The sequence below is a fragment of the Pan paniscus genome, chromosome 13 (assembly GCF_029289425.2).
Source record: "Pan paniscus chromosome 13, NHGRI_mPanPan1-v2.0_pri, whole genome shotgun sequence".
NCBI classification, from domain to species: Eukaryota; Metazoa; Chordata; class Mammalia; order Primates; family Hominidae; genus Pan; species Pan paniscus.
The window spans coordinates 51,247,143-51,264,044 of record NC_073262.2 but is presented as its reverse complement, the minus strand read 5'-3'; the positions used below and the strand labels follow the sequence as shown (position 1 = coordinate 51,264,044).

At 39.1% G+C, this 16,902-nt stretch overlaps 1 protein-coding gene across 2 annotated transcripts in view; it reads left to right on the top strand.

The window, feature by feature from the left end:
- The window catches only part of CNTNAP5 (contactin associated protein family member 5), an 876,843-nt gene that overhangs the window by 398,216 nt on the left and 461,725 nt on the right, over positions 1–16,902 (top strand). For both annotated transcript variants that reach the window (XM_055108578.2, XM_008953637.5), the window contains exon 5: positions 10,275–10,478. In XM_055108578.2, the coding sequence (XP_054964553.1) occupies positions 10,275–10,478 (204 nt within the window). The remainder of the gene's footprint in view (positions 1–10,274; positions 10,479–16,902) is intronic.

The window sequence follows — 16,902 nt, the reverse complement described above, 5'->3', positions numbered from 1 at the left end:
CTGAAGTCATATTCTCCTTCCCCAGATAAATACTCTTGTAATTCCAGCTTCAGCTGCCCTCTTTGTTGCTGTTCTCATCATCTGGGATCATTTGTCATACATGGTAGAGGCCACACAGTTGTAAATCTCACCTCTGACATGCTAAGGCCCATACAGCCCTATCACAGGGAACTTCAGAAGGCACAGTTTACAGCTCTGTCAGCCCTCCAAGTGAGGAGGGACAGGATGACAGCAGTCAGACCTGGGGCATTGGCAGTCCAATATGAACTTTAATTCCCACTTTGTAAATCATAGCATTTTTAAGAGTTGGAAAAATCTCCAAGGTGCCAGATTCATTGCAGTCCCCTCATTAGATTTGAGAATAAATGAAATTTCCTACCCTTCTTTCTCTTAGTTCCTATAGGAATGACTGAAAAATCTCTTCTATGAAGAGACAAATGTACACACATACATGGAATAACAACACTAAAATAAAAGACACTGTGATCTTCCATCTTAAATCAATGACTTCTTTATAACTTTTCTGACTGGTTGAGGATCTGAAGGCTCCTTCAACAGTCAACAAACATTACCCAGTAGACTCCCTCTGCTAGGCTTCAGAGATACAAAAATAAATAAGACAATCCTTGCCCTTTAGGAACTCACAGATTTTCAGAAGCTACAAAAGGTAGATAAACAAATGCTCATAAATATGGAGGTTTAGGAAACCAAGTCTTTGGCAAGGCTTGCAAAGGAGAAAAAAAATACACAGCTAACACTGTTTCCTGATGAATTAATGCCCTGCTGCCCAGTATGTGATTTGACTGGCGATATTGCTATTATTCCTGTGACCCATATGCTAATGGCAGTGATTTTAAAGGAAACCTGAAAAGGGAAAAATGACCAAGTAGTTGGATCAACCACTTTATGCAACAGTAGGTTTCCACAAAAATGCCAAGGCCTTGCCTCCTACAATTTGTTTTGCATTTACTCCCTGTTGAAGTGGTCACTGGAGTGATTGACCGTGACTCCCCTCTGCCTCCTAGCACTAAGTGGCTTAGTCTGTGCCCAGGTAGAATCCTTAACAAAGACTGTTCACCTTCCCTTAAACATAAAACCATACTAAATCTTTTTATTAAAAAAACAGCTCAACTACTGTAAGGGAGAAAAATAATAACTATCATCTCTAATTTTGACATTGCTATTTAAATGACTCTCATTGTATGAACATCCTTTTAGTGGGCAATTGTGTCAACACTGTGGCTTAAGACTACTGATGACGGTAGAAGTCAGGAAGCAGCTTGTCATTGCAGGATGCTGCTGCCACAACACGGGTTGATCATTCCTTTCCTTCTGTGAGTTTGTGGCTAAGATTTCTGAAACCTCATCCCCATAGTGAAACGTTTTGCTAACCTGTCTATACCTTAGTGGAGTGATCACTATCTTCTCACTGCCCACCATGCACCTCTTACTTAGGTGACCATATGTCCCAGCTTGCTCCTTAGAGTTCTATTCCATTTCATTATTTATAGCTCCCCTTTTCAATCCCACAAGTCCTCATTAGGGTAATAAGTTGTAGGGATCACCATAATGCTTCCCTGTACCGCATCTTACAGTGGCATAGTGATGCATTTGCTATGTCGCTGTTAGGGTGTTCGAGTTCCTCGGTGGCATGGCTCACGTCTTTGTTATCTTTGTATCTCAGAGCTCAGTACAGTGACCAGAAGGAGTACAGAATATGCTTAATACCTGCCAATGAATTTAGGAGTAACGAATAAAATGATATCTACTATGGAAGTTCCCTAAAATGAGTACATTATTTTTGTGTAATCTTTGTCATTATTCAACAGTCCAGTTGAACTACAAATTTTAAGTGCACCCCGAAAGACATCTATGCATCTGAAATATCTAAAAACAAAACAAAACAAAAACAACCTAAGCATTATGAGAAGGCGAGTCTCACTGTTAGAGCTAGAATGTATTTCTGCTGAGGTTACGACTGGAATTCAGAGTTTTGATTTTTTTTTGTACTATGATTGTTTTCATGTTTTCTTCTTGAAACGCATCCTGTTTTTTCATGTGCTATCATGCATAGGAATGTCAGAAATTTTGAAAGAAAAGCTATGTTAGGAGTTGTCACAGTTAGCTTTGGAAACTTTCATCATTTTCATAGTTCATCTGAGGTAATCAGAGTTACTGATAAGGCCTGGCAGTCACAGAATTGGTGGAGGAATCTGTGCAAATTTGAGCTGCTGTGGAAACCTTGGTGGTTTGTGGATTGCTAGCCAAAGCCCTTGAGTCTTCAGTGCAAGAGTATGGTCTGAATAATAATCATTTTTCTTATATAATGTATCATGACATAAGCTTCAAAATGTAATTGTATTGAAAATCATGTTTACTGTGAACAACTGAAGAGTCCAAGTGGGACTGATTGTCTCAGGGTGAATCGATAGCTTCTCCTGTCAATGTTGAGCTTCGGCTTTCTGGCCCGTGAGGAAGCTGAATCCTTGTCCCTGGCCCACTCAGGAGCCCAGCTGGCCCACTTGGGGATTCAAGCTTGGAATCTTCTATTCAGTGAAGCCCTTTTTTTAGCTGGTTTGTTGACAAGCTACCAACATCCATCAAATATGCCAGCATATGCCTCCAGAACTCTGTCTTTCTCAGAAAACAAGCTGTGGCAGCCAGGTCAGCAATTATGGGCCCAGTGGGAAGTCGGCCAGTGCTGGCATTCTCAGTACTCCAGGATGGGGGAGCGCATGCTGGCTCTGTCTTGACCCAAAAGGAGAGGTTGTGCACTGTAGAGCCTGCCTTCATTCTAAGGACTCTGGAGCATGATTGGCCTCTCCTTCATATTCTAGAGAAGCCTGCCAATGTATCAGCATCTTAACAAACCACGAATTGAATTGAATTAAGTTTGTAATAATGGGATCTTAAAAATCGATTTTGAAAAAAGGGGAAGAAATTGTTCACTCCAGGAAGTAAATATCTAACAGCTGTGTTCTGGGTCACTGGCATGGCAGATAAAATAGAGAACTCTGAGGAACAGATAACAGGTATTAATATGAAGGAAAACATTCCACAACGACCACATTAGGGTTTTACTACCTTGGCAAGGCACAATAAAATTGGGTAACGGGGGTAGGTAGCCAGGATTATGCAGGCTGCCCATGCAAGTAATCTGATGCATTTTCTAAAACACAAAGAGCTCTTTCTAAAAACCCAAACCAATCATACATTTTCCCGACTTTAAATGATTTAGTAGTTATTTCTCCATTGATATCAGGGTCACATTGAAACCCGTATTATTTTATTTTGGTTTTTTATTATTATTTATTTATTTATTTTGAGACAGAGTTTCCCTCTGTCACCCAGGCTGGAGTGCAGTGACACAATCTTGGCTCACTCCAAACTCTGCCTCCCGGGTTCAAGCAATTCTCCTGCCTCAGCCTCCCGAGTAGCTGGGATTACAGGTGCCCACAACGACACCCGGCTAATTTTTGTATTTTTAATAGAGACGGGGTTTCACAATGCTGGTCAGGCTGGTTTCGAACTCCTGACCTCAGGTGATCTGCCTGCTTCAGCCTCCCAAAGTGTTGGGATTACAGGTGTGAGCCACCGTGCCCGGCCAAACCCATACTATTTTATTTTTAATTTGACTCTCCATCATGAGACTTCCTACTCTAGTTCCGACCTGTGGAATCCCCACTGCCCTTGGCACCCTACACTTGAGCCCAGAGCTCCTCAAACCTCATCAAGAAGAGCAGCTACTGAGAAGGCTCCTTAACACACCACTTGCTGGGTCCCACACCCAGGTTTTTATTCCTTAGGTCTGCAGTGAGGTCTTACATTCTGTATTTCTAACAAGCTCCTTGGTGACCTCAATGCTGCTGGTCCACAGGGTATGGTTCCCTTCAGCAAGTTTGATTCCTGATAGATCCTAGATGGGACCCTGCACTTTGTCTCTCTCCTCCTTGCCTTGAGCTTGCAGCTCCTTCCTTCTGGTGGGACTGCCCTTCCCACTTCCACTCCCTCCTTCTATTCTCCTATTCCCACCACACCCCCACCTCACCAGCCTGACTACCTCTTATGTCTCAGGACTCTGGAGAAACATTGACCCTGCCTGGACACCCTCCTAACCCTCTGCCCCTCCCTGGAGAGGGTTCAGCGCTCCCTCAGCACACAGTGCTCACCTCCTTCCAATGGATGTAGAATTGCATGCTTGCTCTCTCCAACTTAGTCCTTGAGAGCAGGGACCTCTGTAGAGCTTGAACACAAGAATGCATGAGTGAAGGAAAACCACAAAAATAAAAAAGGATAGAGGGTTTGAGCTTCGGGAAGATGGTGGGGATAGAGAGGGCATTGTACCTCTACCATAACAAAGCCTCCCACATGTGTACATGGTTTCCCTGCTCTCCCAGAAAGGGAGCAAGTGAAAGAGCAAGTGCAGAAGAGCAGGGAACCCAGGGAAATTCAGAGCAACATTTAAGGAAAAGAAAACTTCTTATTTAACATCATCCTTCCCTTCTTTAAATCAGCAATCAGCATTTTTTTTTTTTTGAGCTTTGGTTTTTCTACTTTACAAATGGGGAAAAATATGGACCTTTCAGGGCTACTAAGAACATTACCTTAGGTAATGTGTGTATATTCGTTCCTTTTCCCCCTGGGAAATGGATTCAGAGAAAGAAATCTCCACAAGTGTGTTAGGGAAGTTGTGATAGAGAATATGGGAGATATATTCAGTTTTATGTTTTTGGTACCTTTAAAACTAAATCTGAAGTGATCACACATTTCCCATCTGCCATAAAGAGCCCATGTCTACCCTTTTTACTCCTTTCTACACACTTTCTTTTTTTCCTTTTAAAAGAGAATCTGCCAAGATGCTTGTACAACACAAATAAAGATTTTGATTTCTATAACCAGACCCCATGCAGCAAATTAAGTTCCAAAGAGATATCCAGAAAAAGTGGTTGTGATACTACCTCATGAGGAAAAAGCAGCATATAATAGTTTATCTCTTATTAACAGCAACCTATAACCATGTGGGTCTTTATTATTATCATTTTAAATCTGCTTTTCCAAGTGAAGTTGGGAGTGCTGAGTATTCTTCTTGAAACTCATCCTGTTTTTTTTCATGTGCTATCATGCATAGGAATGTCAGAAATTTTAAAAGAAAAGCTATGTTAGGAGTTGTCACAGTTAGCTTTGCAAGCTGATTCTAAGTTAATGTACATGCTAAATCCTAAAGAAAGTGTTGAAAAAAATCAAGCAATAGTATAAAAAGCATTAACTATATTAAATAAAATAGTACATTATAAAATACTCAATACTAGTGTCTGGGAAGGAGTAGGAAGTATTCAGTTGGGGAAACCTTTAATCCTTCTTTGAAAGTTTTGAAAACCCTTTTCTCTCTCTGGGAAATGGCTGGAGCCTGTTGTGTGCAATGTAATTAATATTGCAGAAGTGCAGAGTGTTTGGCTGAAATCTCTGAGAACAGCAAAGTGTAGCTCTTATCAGGTACTGGTGGTGGTCGGAGGAAAGCTCCCACACCCCCACCAGGCTAGTTCTGTGCTTACTAAAGGCCATGCATCCTCTCTGCACCAATAAGCATGTGTGAGTCACACAGGGATCACAGCTCCAGTGGCTGAGCATGGCCTGCAGAAGAAACTAACTCTCCCAGTGTGGATGGTAAGCTGGCTCTGAATGGTGAAATAGATGATGCGCAGGAACTCAGGGGAGACTTGGGCAACATCACACTTGGGCATAGGCACCTCAATGGATCACAGCTCATTTCACAAGTGGTTCTGGATGGCATACCCTTCCGAGTCCATTGCGAGGCTCTGAATTAATGTGGCAAACAGCGTACATCTGGCCCTTGTCCTCATGAGATGCATTGATGTGTTGGACAACTGGACTATAAACCACTGAGAAAACAGATGAGCATCTAATCCAATTGCGAGGTGCATTATGAAGGGAATGGCAAGGTGCTTAGAGGGAGACTAACAGGGATGGAGGACCCCTTAGGAAAAGGGCCAGGTGGGAACCGACAGATGAGCTGAGCATCGTGGTCCGAGTGGGCAGCGCATGGGAAAGAGCTCAGTGGACTCGGCGTGGGTGGGTCAGACAGGGTAGGTTTGAATCCTGGCCCTGGCACTTGCTCACTATATACCTCTTTGTCTCTTTGTGCCGTGTTTTTCTTATTTGTAAAGGGGGAATAATAATAGTATTTTCCTCAAAGGTTAATTGATGTGATTAAATGAGTTCCTGTGCAAAAAAACATCTAGAGAATTGCAGGGCTTATGATGTGGGCTCCACACACATTATCCTAGCCCCAAACATACATGCATATGCACATACACTAAAATCACAGCATGCCTGGAGCAGTGTGAGGGTTGAAGAAAGGAACAGAGGATGAGGTGGGAGAGGTGAACAGAGCAGGATCATGTGGGGTCCTGGAGACTGAAATTAATTATCAGGGCAAAGGAAGTTCAATGAAATACTTTAGCAATGCTGAGGTATGATGTTTCTTATGCTTTTTAACATTAAAAACTGTGTCAGGTGAAGGTGGCAAAAGTGAAATCTGGGAGGCAGTTCTGAAACTATTAATAGAAAACGGAAAGCAGGCAATGATGATGAGGGCATGAGTGCACGCCTACTCAGTGTGATGTGAAGGCTACCAAATCCCAAACCCAGACAGAATTTTTTCACACCAAGTTCTTGATAGCATCTTTATGCCGTGCTTGAAAATCTTCACTACTGAGTACTTTCTTTCTATAAATAAGGAAATGTGGGGATAAAATGTTGTTGAATGCCTTTGTATTTTCAGGTCTGAGATTGTGCAATTTTCACAATGACTTTGAAGGTAGGTTCCTATAAGCCCCATCATACAGATAGGAGAACTGGAGCTCAAAGAAATCAAGAAAGTTGCTTCAACCAACACCTGCCCCCAGGTAGTAAGGAGCAAAACCAGAACTGAAACCCAGCTCTGTTAGACTCGTTCTACTGATTGGCTTAGTTTTCTCTAGGTCTCATGACAACATGGAGATGTGTTTTCTTGAGATAACCTATGTCCCTTTGCCATCAACATTTGTATCCTCAGTTAAGTCACTAGACTAGCCAGACATTGGAGGGAATGGAATGCAGATCATAGTAACGATGATGAATGGAGAGGGAGGTGAGTGGACTGGAGAAAAGAAAACATTTGGAATTCAGTACTTGACCCAAGAACTCAGGCCTGCATGAGGGGTCCAGGCAGCCAAGTACACTGGAGTATGACATTATAAAATGAAGAGGAATGGGGGAAATAGCAGCAACATGATGAATATTTATATTTACATAAATTTCTCCATAACCATTGCTTGGACAAAAAAGTGTCAAAGATATATATATATATATATATATATATATATATATATATATATATAATTTCTTTATATAAATATTATATATAATTTCTTTATATAAACATTATATATAATTTCTTTATATAAATATAAATAAATTTTAATAAATAAAATTGAATAAATAAATATTATATGTAATATTTATTTATATAAATATTAATCCAAATTCTCTCACTGCTTTCTTACAATCAGTTGTAAGTGTAATTGAATACATTGTTATGCACCATTTTACAAGGATGGAAAGTGAGGCCCTTAGTTTTGACATAAACTTAACCCCAGTCAGACACCTGGTGAGTAGTAGAGCTGCTCTATAGAGGGCTCCTCTCCTTAGTTTAATGTCTTTACCAGGGAACCAAAGGCAAATTTCCTCCATGTGGTTTTAGTTCACCACACAAGGGACCCCACCTGCCATGTTCAGGCTCTGTGCTCAGTGCTGGTGCTGGCTGGGAGATGAAGAGTATAGTGGTGGTATGAGTGAGTGGACAGGATGTATATAATTTGTGGATGGTGATTCTCACATGGCATGTGATAGCAAAAACAGAGGGGTGTACCCAGTGCTAGGGAAACCCAAAGTTCAGATGCAATATCTGTCTATGGGGGTGGGACAAATGCATCCATGAATAATGATGGAATTGAGTTACTGCTTCAAAGACACCACGTGCGGTATGTCTCAGCTTGCAAGAAATGCCTCACTGGGAACTAGAGATCTTTCTGTCCCTTCTCCATCATGATGGCCTCCTGCAGTACTGAGATGCATCAAACATTCTCACGCCTCTGTTCTCCCTCCTGGAGACACTGGGTCCCTCCTTTCCCTGGGGTAACTCCTACATATCGTTAAAGGCCAATATACCACTCACTTTCTGTAAGAAACCCTGTCTGAATCTACCCCCTTTGAACTGAGTCAGTTCAGTGAGCATTACTGTGAGTATTAATGTCTGCATTTGCCATTAGAAACTCTGTGGGACACTATGTGGTCCTTCCACTCACTGCTGGGCACTACAGGGGCTACCTAGGACACAATTTCTACTCCACAATCTGGTACAGTGGCAGAGTAGAAGCAATCAGAAGAGAATATTAATATTGTGTACATTGTGATGTACGCACTCTGCACACACTAATTTCAACTAGAAGGTGAGAAGCCAAAACATGACAGAACAAGAAGCTTGGGGCTACTTTGGCATCCCTGGGCAGTAAACATCTGAATCAAAATTGAAAAAGCATCATTTGGGGTAAGAAGGTAGAGTGCCAACCAATAGAGTGGCCTTGATAGGAACTAAAAGATTCCTGTTATTTCAATTACTACTAATACCTCTCCTATCTATTATTGATTTAACACAAATAATGTGCCAAGCACAATGAGTTCACATTGATGTGTCATAACTTTGTAAGTCTTAGCACATGTACTTCTCAAAGCAGTTTTCTCCAATGGATATAATTATCTTCATCCTATAAATAATACAATCACCTTAGACCAAGGTGACCCAACTAACAAACTATGACCATCACAGTTTAGAATCCATTATCTTATCTATACCACAGTCCTCACTATTCCATGAGTGGTGGCAGCTGTTGGTCTGTGGCCCCACTTTGGTCTGGGTGGAATCCTAGTTGAGATAACAGTCATAAGTGCATTGATGAGGTAGGGAGGGGAGGTGCTGAGAAAGGTGGACATTTGTGAAAGTCTCTTTGTATATGGACAGTTTCTTTTTAAAGTCAAGGTTTCCATCAGCAACATTTTGGTTAGGACACTTTATTCCGTATAAATAAATTGTGAAATTGGGTTTTAAAACTAATTACAGAAAAGTATTATTTCATTTTCCTTTTCATTTCAGAACCTCAGATTCACAAAGAGCGTTTCTAGATCCTTTGAAAAAAAATTATCATTGTGTATGCTCAGGCTGAGGATTTTAATTACATGCTGAATAATACAAAAATTGAGTTTTCTTGGGTACTCAATTTTAAATAGAAAATCCCACCCCCTCCACATAATCACCACAATCCCACCCACAGAACATGGTATATAATGAATCAGTTTCAATTTATAATTAAACAGTCTTACATGTTTTTCTACAATAAAAGCTCATTATAAAAGTTTTTGTAATTAAAAAAATAGAAAAAAAATCCGCAAAAATAACCTAGAACAACACATTCCAAGTAGAATCTCTATTAGATTTTTGGCATAATTTGTCAGATATGTTTACACATACCTGTTACATAAGTTTATCTAAATCATGGTTACTTGACCTTCACCTTGTTTTGCTTTGACAATAAGGAATTAAATGTTTTGTATAAAAACACTAAAATGATAAATATCACCAGCACAGATAAGGCAGTGATATATTTGCCCGCTTTGTTCAAATAACAAGTCTTCTTTTGCTGAGTATTTTTTTTCCACTGAACCCAGTAGAAGCCTCAGAATCCTTCTCAACACAGACTTCTAGGGAGACAGTACTATGTGGAGTTGGCCTCATAATTATATCTATTTTTCATCTCTAATGTTGTGTCTGAGATAAGGAGATCAAGTGGTTCTGACTGTCAGGAAGACAAATCAAGAGAGATTATTCTAAGCCATCTGACATAGTAAGCCAGACATAGGTACTTGCGGTATTTTCACCCTGTCCCCTCCAGCAAAAGCTGACATATCACTAATGAGAGTTTTTACTTCTAAACTAATGATCAGTTCACTTTGACTCAGTGTGTGGTGATTGCTTGTAAACGAATAATTCCCTTGAGTCTAATTAGGGTGGTTCTAGTCTACATCTTTCCTGTTGAGACTAGACCTGGCAGATCTCAAGAACATTTCTGTGAACTGGACATGAAATAAGATGGGAAACAGTAACAGCAGTCATGAGAATATGCACTAATTTTTCTTTCCTGCTCCTTCTTCGTTCCCAGAATCAGACGTTGCTGACTTTGATGGCCGAAGCTCACTTCTGTACAGGTTCAATCAGAAGTTGATGAGTACTCTCAAAGATGTGATCTCCCTGAAGTTCAAGAGCATGCAAGGAGATGGGGTCCTGTTCCATGGAGAAGGTCAGCGTGGAGACCACATCACCTTGGAACTCCAGAAGGGGAGGCTCGCCCTACACCTCAATTTGGGTAGGCTCAGACTTCCTCTTCCAATGCCAAGGGATGGAGAGCTCCTTTACTCCACAGCTCACAGTGTCTGACACTTGCAGTGTATCTGGTGGAAGTTGCTGGAGCACAATATAAGTGATATTGGTGGGGATAGAAATGTTTAAGGCATGTATAGCATTCTTTGACACCATATAATATTGACATGTAGGGAGAGTTGCAAACTCATTGTTATGTATTTATTGACCTAACTACGTATTTATCCATTTAATTTTCTTAGTAACTCAAACTCTAAAAAAACTTTCACAAGTTTAAGTATATACACATATTATAAGGAGGCTTGCTCAGAATCTATGCTATTAGGTACATATAAGAAAGTTAAGTTTCAGAGGGAAAATGACGGAGAAACATTTTGGTTGCTCCGGGTTATTTTGTTGGGGAAGAGGGGATCATATGTGTGAGGTGAAAAATCCAAGTTTCTAGGCATTCCCATGTCTTTTTAAGGGAAACTCTTTTCTTTAGGTGCCCTCACTGTTCCAGGGTAAGCCCCAGACTCACCAGATTCCATTAAACTTAGTACAGAATGCCCTCCTGACTCCACACAGTTAGGACATGGCCTCCCACTGTGGGCTGGCATCCATCAGGGCCTGTTGCACTCCAGGCAGGTCGCGTTCATTGTCACCAACTTCTTATCCCAGAGAAAGAGGAGAGAGGCCCAGCCTCCTGTACATGATCAAAGGCACTTCTGAAGGAAGGGTAAGCTGAGTACAAAAGGCAGGAGCACAGTTCCCAAGGATGCAAACAAAAAAACACTCTTCTATAGAAAAAAGAAAGAAAGAAAGAGATAAGCTGAAAAAAAAAGTAAATAGCCATTTTTCATAAGAATGACTCCCTGCCTCCCATCTGATATTTACTAATATTAAAGGGAGAGGAAAATAGTTATCTTTTTGTCTTCACTATAAAATAGTAAAGAAGGAAAGAAATTGCAAAATGTAATTTGTAACCCTAAGTTGCATGGAAGACTGACAAAAATCCACAGTTAAATACATTTTAGCAATTAGCTGGAGAGACATAAGGATGAATATTAGTGCCCCAAAACTAAACAATATAGGTTTTTATTTTGAGGCATTTCTGAGGATCTTCTTGGGGCCCCATGGTGACTATAGGCAGCGGTAGCAGAAAGAATCTCTAGATTTCAAAGTTTAACTCAAAATTGACACCTAATATATTAGATATACACACCAAAATACCTTTAAAAGTAGAATATCACCTAGAAGAGAGTGGTAAAAAAAGTTGCTGGTAACCTCATTGGTTGTAATTACCATAACTAAAGAAGCAAGCCTCAGAGCTTTCTGAATGTTGGGCGTCCAAATACTACACAAACATGCATCAATACATTTACTGGTTTTCAGTTTTCCAGAAAGGAGATCAGATGAATGAAGTTGAGCCTCCCAGTTACAAGTGGCTTACATAGCATTGTGTGTTGGGGGTACAGTTACTATTACTTATCAATAGTAAAGCGAGTGTCTTCTACTGATAACATTGTGAAATATTTCAGTTACTACTATTTAGATTCCCATTTCAGATATGGCATTTCACATCCAAAACTCTGCTCCAACATACAAAATCTAATGTTGTAAACCAGATACATTCATGGTGTGAATGGTAGAAATAGCATAGGTGTGGTCATGCAACAAGTTTTCTTTTGATTACTGATGTGCAATCAAATTGTGTTTTTTATTTTATTTATTATGTGATTTATTATGGTGAATGTCTTCTGAGCCTCAGTTTCCTTATTTCTAATCTGGGGCTAATGACTTGTCTTGCAGAGTATGGACATGAAAACCAAGAGCACTGTAAATACATTTTCTATAGCAATGAGTAAACATGGACAAATGCCAAAAAATAGAAGCTCCGTATTGCTCATTTATTCAAACAGTATCTGAATACCTCACACTGTGCTATGCTGGCTTTTCTGAAAATAGGTGGAATATTAAGATAAATAGCACCTACTCCTTGCTATGTTACATAGATGGCAGGATAAGTCTTTCTTCCCAGTTTCCATCTTCTCTATATTTCCAACCATGGTGGTGATTAAGTAAAACCTTACTTGATGGAGGATTAAGTAGTAAGAACATATTTTATCTAAATTCTGCATAGTTTTAAGATTTCTTCATCTTTTTTATCTGTCTCTGCAGCTTTTCCCTTTCTATCAGTTTACCACAGTTGAGTGTTTTCTGTACTTACCTGTTTTAAGCAGTCACCTAGGATACTTCTTAAATAGCATAAGTTTCTAGGTTCCTCTTCTAGAGAAACACTGCCACAGATTAGTATTTTAGTCCTTCCTACCTCATTACAGCTAGAAGATCTCTGGAAGCACTAAGCAAAGGGGAGTGGTAATAGCTTTGCTTTGCCCATAATGGGAAATCTATAATGTAGGTTTCATAAGCACCAGGATAACACCTTGTTCACTTCTGTATCTCTAGCCTTCAGGAGAAACCCTTCCTAAAGTAGGTGCTTGAGGCAGATTGAGTACATTAGGAACAGGGTTTTCGTCTCAAATTTCATTATTCCTGTTGGGCTTGTTCACCTTCAAGCCTGCACTCCTGACTCCTCCATGATCCACCACTCTCTCTGACAATGGGGTATATTTACAGAATATTCACAGTGTGGTAATGTCCAGTCCGATCCTCAAGGAAGACCTATGGCATAAGTATACATTAGCCCCCGTTTACAGATATGAAATACTAGACTCAAAGAGGATAAATTACTTGTCCCATTTATACAGATAGTGATTAGTGTAGCTACTATTACCATCTCCAGGTGTTTTACTATTAATTTTAGATTATAAAATATATATCAGTTTTAGAAAACCGGAAAATAATATAAAAAAAAAGAAAAAATCCAACTCTTACAACCTGGTTATCTCTTTTGTTAACATTTTAGTATCTTTTAAGTATTTATCTTAGTTATTTATATGAATTCTTTAAATATTATTCTAAAATACTGTTGTTTTCCTGTTGTCACACAGCCTCAAAGGGGAAAGGGTTTATAACATCCATGATCAGGTTTGTTCTTTTAAAAAAATGAATCAGAAAAGCAAGAGAAAGACAGGAGAGGTGAGAGAGACAGAGAGAAAGAGAGGCAGGATTCAAGTTAATGGGTTAAAGAATAGTGCTGGTCAAATAAAGGAGAGAGTTTTGGTTTTTCCCTCTCCAGTTTATATGGACATTTCAGCAGTGTCTCCTTTAGTGACAATTCTTCATCTGCAATGTGTATTCATTTTCTAATCAGTTACTTGCAATTCAGAAATTCAGGCTAAGAGTGAAGTAGTTCAGCACCACGGTCAGCTGCTCAGGATGGCACTGGGGACATACATAGTGTACTGTTGTTCTTCTCTAGTGATGCTCTTTGATGAGTATCCAATTTACATTACATAGTTACCCTAACCCTTACTGTGTCTGGCTTGGGTAGAGACAGTTCTATGGCAAAATTGAACTATGTGGTTCCTCTTTGCCTACTTTCTTAAAGTAGAACATTGATATTTTTCCAGAACTATTAGATGGGAAAGAGATTTCTTCTTTCAATCCATAAGGGGGTTAGATATGTTTCCTTTCTCACTTTTTACACATCTCATTCAAATTGCCCATGGCAGTCTGCCCTCTGCCGAATTACAATAGTCTGAACCCATTCATGCAGGTAGAGAATCAAAGAGCAGAGATATTACGTGACAAGAGAACTGTTGTAAGAATAAAGAAGACATCAATAGTACATGCAGGTCAATCATCCTTATAAGAGCCCAGTGCCTTTTAACTGAGGCAGGATGTTTATGCAATCCCCAATATATACAGCTGTAGCAAAGTGAGACTCAAGTGAGACTCCTAGAATAGAACAAACATCTGAGGAGCACCTGGGGGCCGAGTACAGGGTTCAGGCGCCAAAGCATGTGATTGCATAATCAACCACTGAGATGCCAGAGAAAGTTCTTTCCATTCTCCAAAGAGTCAAATGAACATTTAATTTAGCTCTTTTGAAACTCAGGCATTTTAGTCAGCCAACTCACACATATTTATGGAATGTTTATCATGTTTCTCAAATTGTACTAAATACTATAAAAGTTTTTTTTTAGTTGCCATCTTTTGAGAGCCCACATTTAGGCATTGCATTAAACATTTAAAATACATATTTTATTTAAATTACATGACAATCCTACAATCTGTATCCAAACCCATTTACAGATGAAGAACTGCTGGTCAGTGATTCCCAGTCAGTGGCTCAAGGTCACATAGCTGCAAAGCTGTAGATATGGGATTATAACCTTATTCAATCCTACCCCAATTATCTGACATTAATCACTAAAATGTAATAAACTTTTATAAAACAAATAATAAAAATTATAAAACAATTCATAAAAATGTTAAATATCAGGCAAACAATATGTATGTGTTAAGTTCTGAGAATGGAGAGATCAGGAAGGAACAGAGGGATCCAGGATCAGCCTTGAGTAATCTGGAGATTTTATTATGGAGAGGGGAGAAAAACAGGTATTTCACACAAAGAATCAATGGGATAAAATGCATCACATTTTTCATAAATTCTGTCATTATGCAATAAGAATAGGTTCAGCAAGTACAGTAAATCAGGCACTGAATTCTGCACTGGGGGTTAAAAGTTGGATTTATCAGTCTCTATTTTCAAGAGGCCGTCAGCCTGGTAAAATAGTTATTTCTACCTACTTTTTAGCTTGGTTATATTAATTGGAAATAAAATAACTATGCATCATCAAAATCATATAACAAATGTATTAAGATAATGTTTTCGAAGATAGCAAAGTCACAGAAGACGGACACAAGTTAGACACCAGAGTAGAGCAACAACTCCTAAATCTGGAGAGTGTTTTTAGTCAATACAATTTAGAAATTTCTTAACAACTAAGGACATGTGTTTCATTGCTTTAGAGAAACATAGAGACTTGCTCTGGATTGAGAGTCAAGTCCATTGAAATCACATTGCTTCCTGTCCGTTTCTTATTTTCTTCAGGGCTCTCACTTGGATACTTAGGAGACCATTCAATAGCTTTGCATATTGCCCAACAAAGTTGAAAGGGGGTACCTTTATAATACTGGCTGGGACAGGGAGGTGAAACTTGTCTTCTTATTCTGTGTCATGTCCTCCCTTCTTAGTGTTGCCCCATTTTACTTTTCTACAGCTCCCTGTTTTCCAATCCATTAACTTCCTTTGCAAAAGAATGCCCTCCATTCCTACTAAGCTACATAACTTACATGCATATATGGGAGATACAGATAGTAAGAGCATAAGAAATGAGGGAGAATGAGAGTATCCATTTTTCCACTAAGAGTAGTGGAGACAGTTTTAGCTTTGGAGTCAAATAGAGTTGGGTTGTAACCCCTATTCTTTGAGTCCTTAGGTAAATCTTGTGGCTTCTTGGAGACTCACCTTTCTGCAGGGTTATTATAGTCAGAAATAATTATAACAACATATGTGAAGTGTTTAACTTGTGTGAGAAGCTTAAGAAATACAAGTGAATATCGGTGTTGATAGTCTGACAAATTAAAGGTGGGTGGGAAAGTTGATTCTGATGATCTGATAGAGGCAGTCATGAGGGAATTCACGTGACTAGCCACCTGTTTTATCAAGAGTAAATCAAGCCCTTTTCAAGAATGACTTTTTTTTTTGTCAAATACAATCTTAAACATGAGAGTTCCCATCCCCTTTTTCTCAGGCTGTCTGAAATTCACAGATTATGAAAGTTAAAGTAGCATCCATGTTTGAACAGTTAAGATAAGACCTAGAAAGAAGATTTAATCAAACAAAGCATTTGGTTGAAAATACTGCAACATGCATGCCCTTTACCAGAAAATGTGAGTTCTAAGTAAGGATGAAAGAATTGGCGTGCTTATCCACAGCATCTTGGGGTGGAGGGAGGAGAATAAACTAGGTACTAAGTTAAGCACTTTTTGCAAACATTTCAAGCTTCCTATAAAAATTGTTATATTTCTTAGGGCCTTGGGTAGTATATATCTTATTTTGTTTTAACTATATTTTAAACCCCATGAAAACGAGTTTTTATTTCATTAGAAATAATTATTTCCCTTCTCTATTTCTGTCCCGAAAGTTAGTTTCTGTATAGTTTTATTGTTTTTGTCCTTCACAATTGCCCATGAAAATTTTTGTCTTTGTCTTATGAAATTAGAAACAAGTTAAAACTAGTAATTGAACCTCAAATGCCACTGAGATAAAACTTAAAATAGATATTCTAAGATCAAGAGTTTGATAATTTCGTGAGAATTAAGTGTTTTGTGATCTCTAATAATGGAAATTTCTAGGGAAAATGAAACATTTCTGAGGACCACCATCCTACACTTCTCATAAATACAATTCTAAACATCCTTTTTTAATGAAGAGCAGAAATTTTGTTTTCCCAATT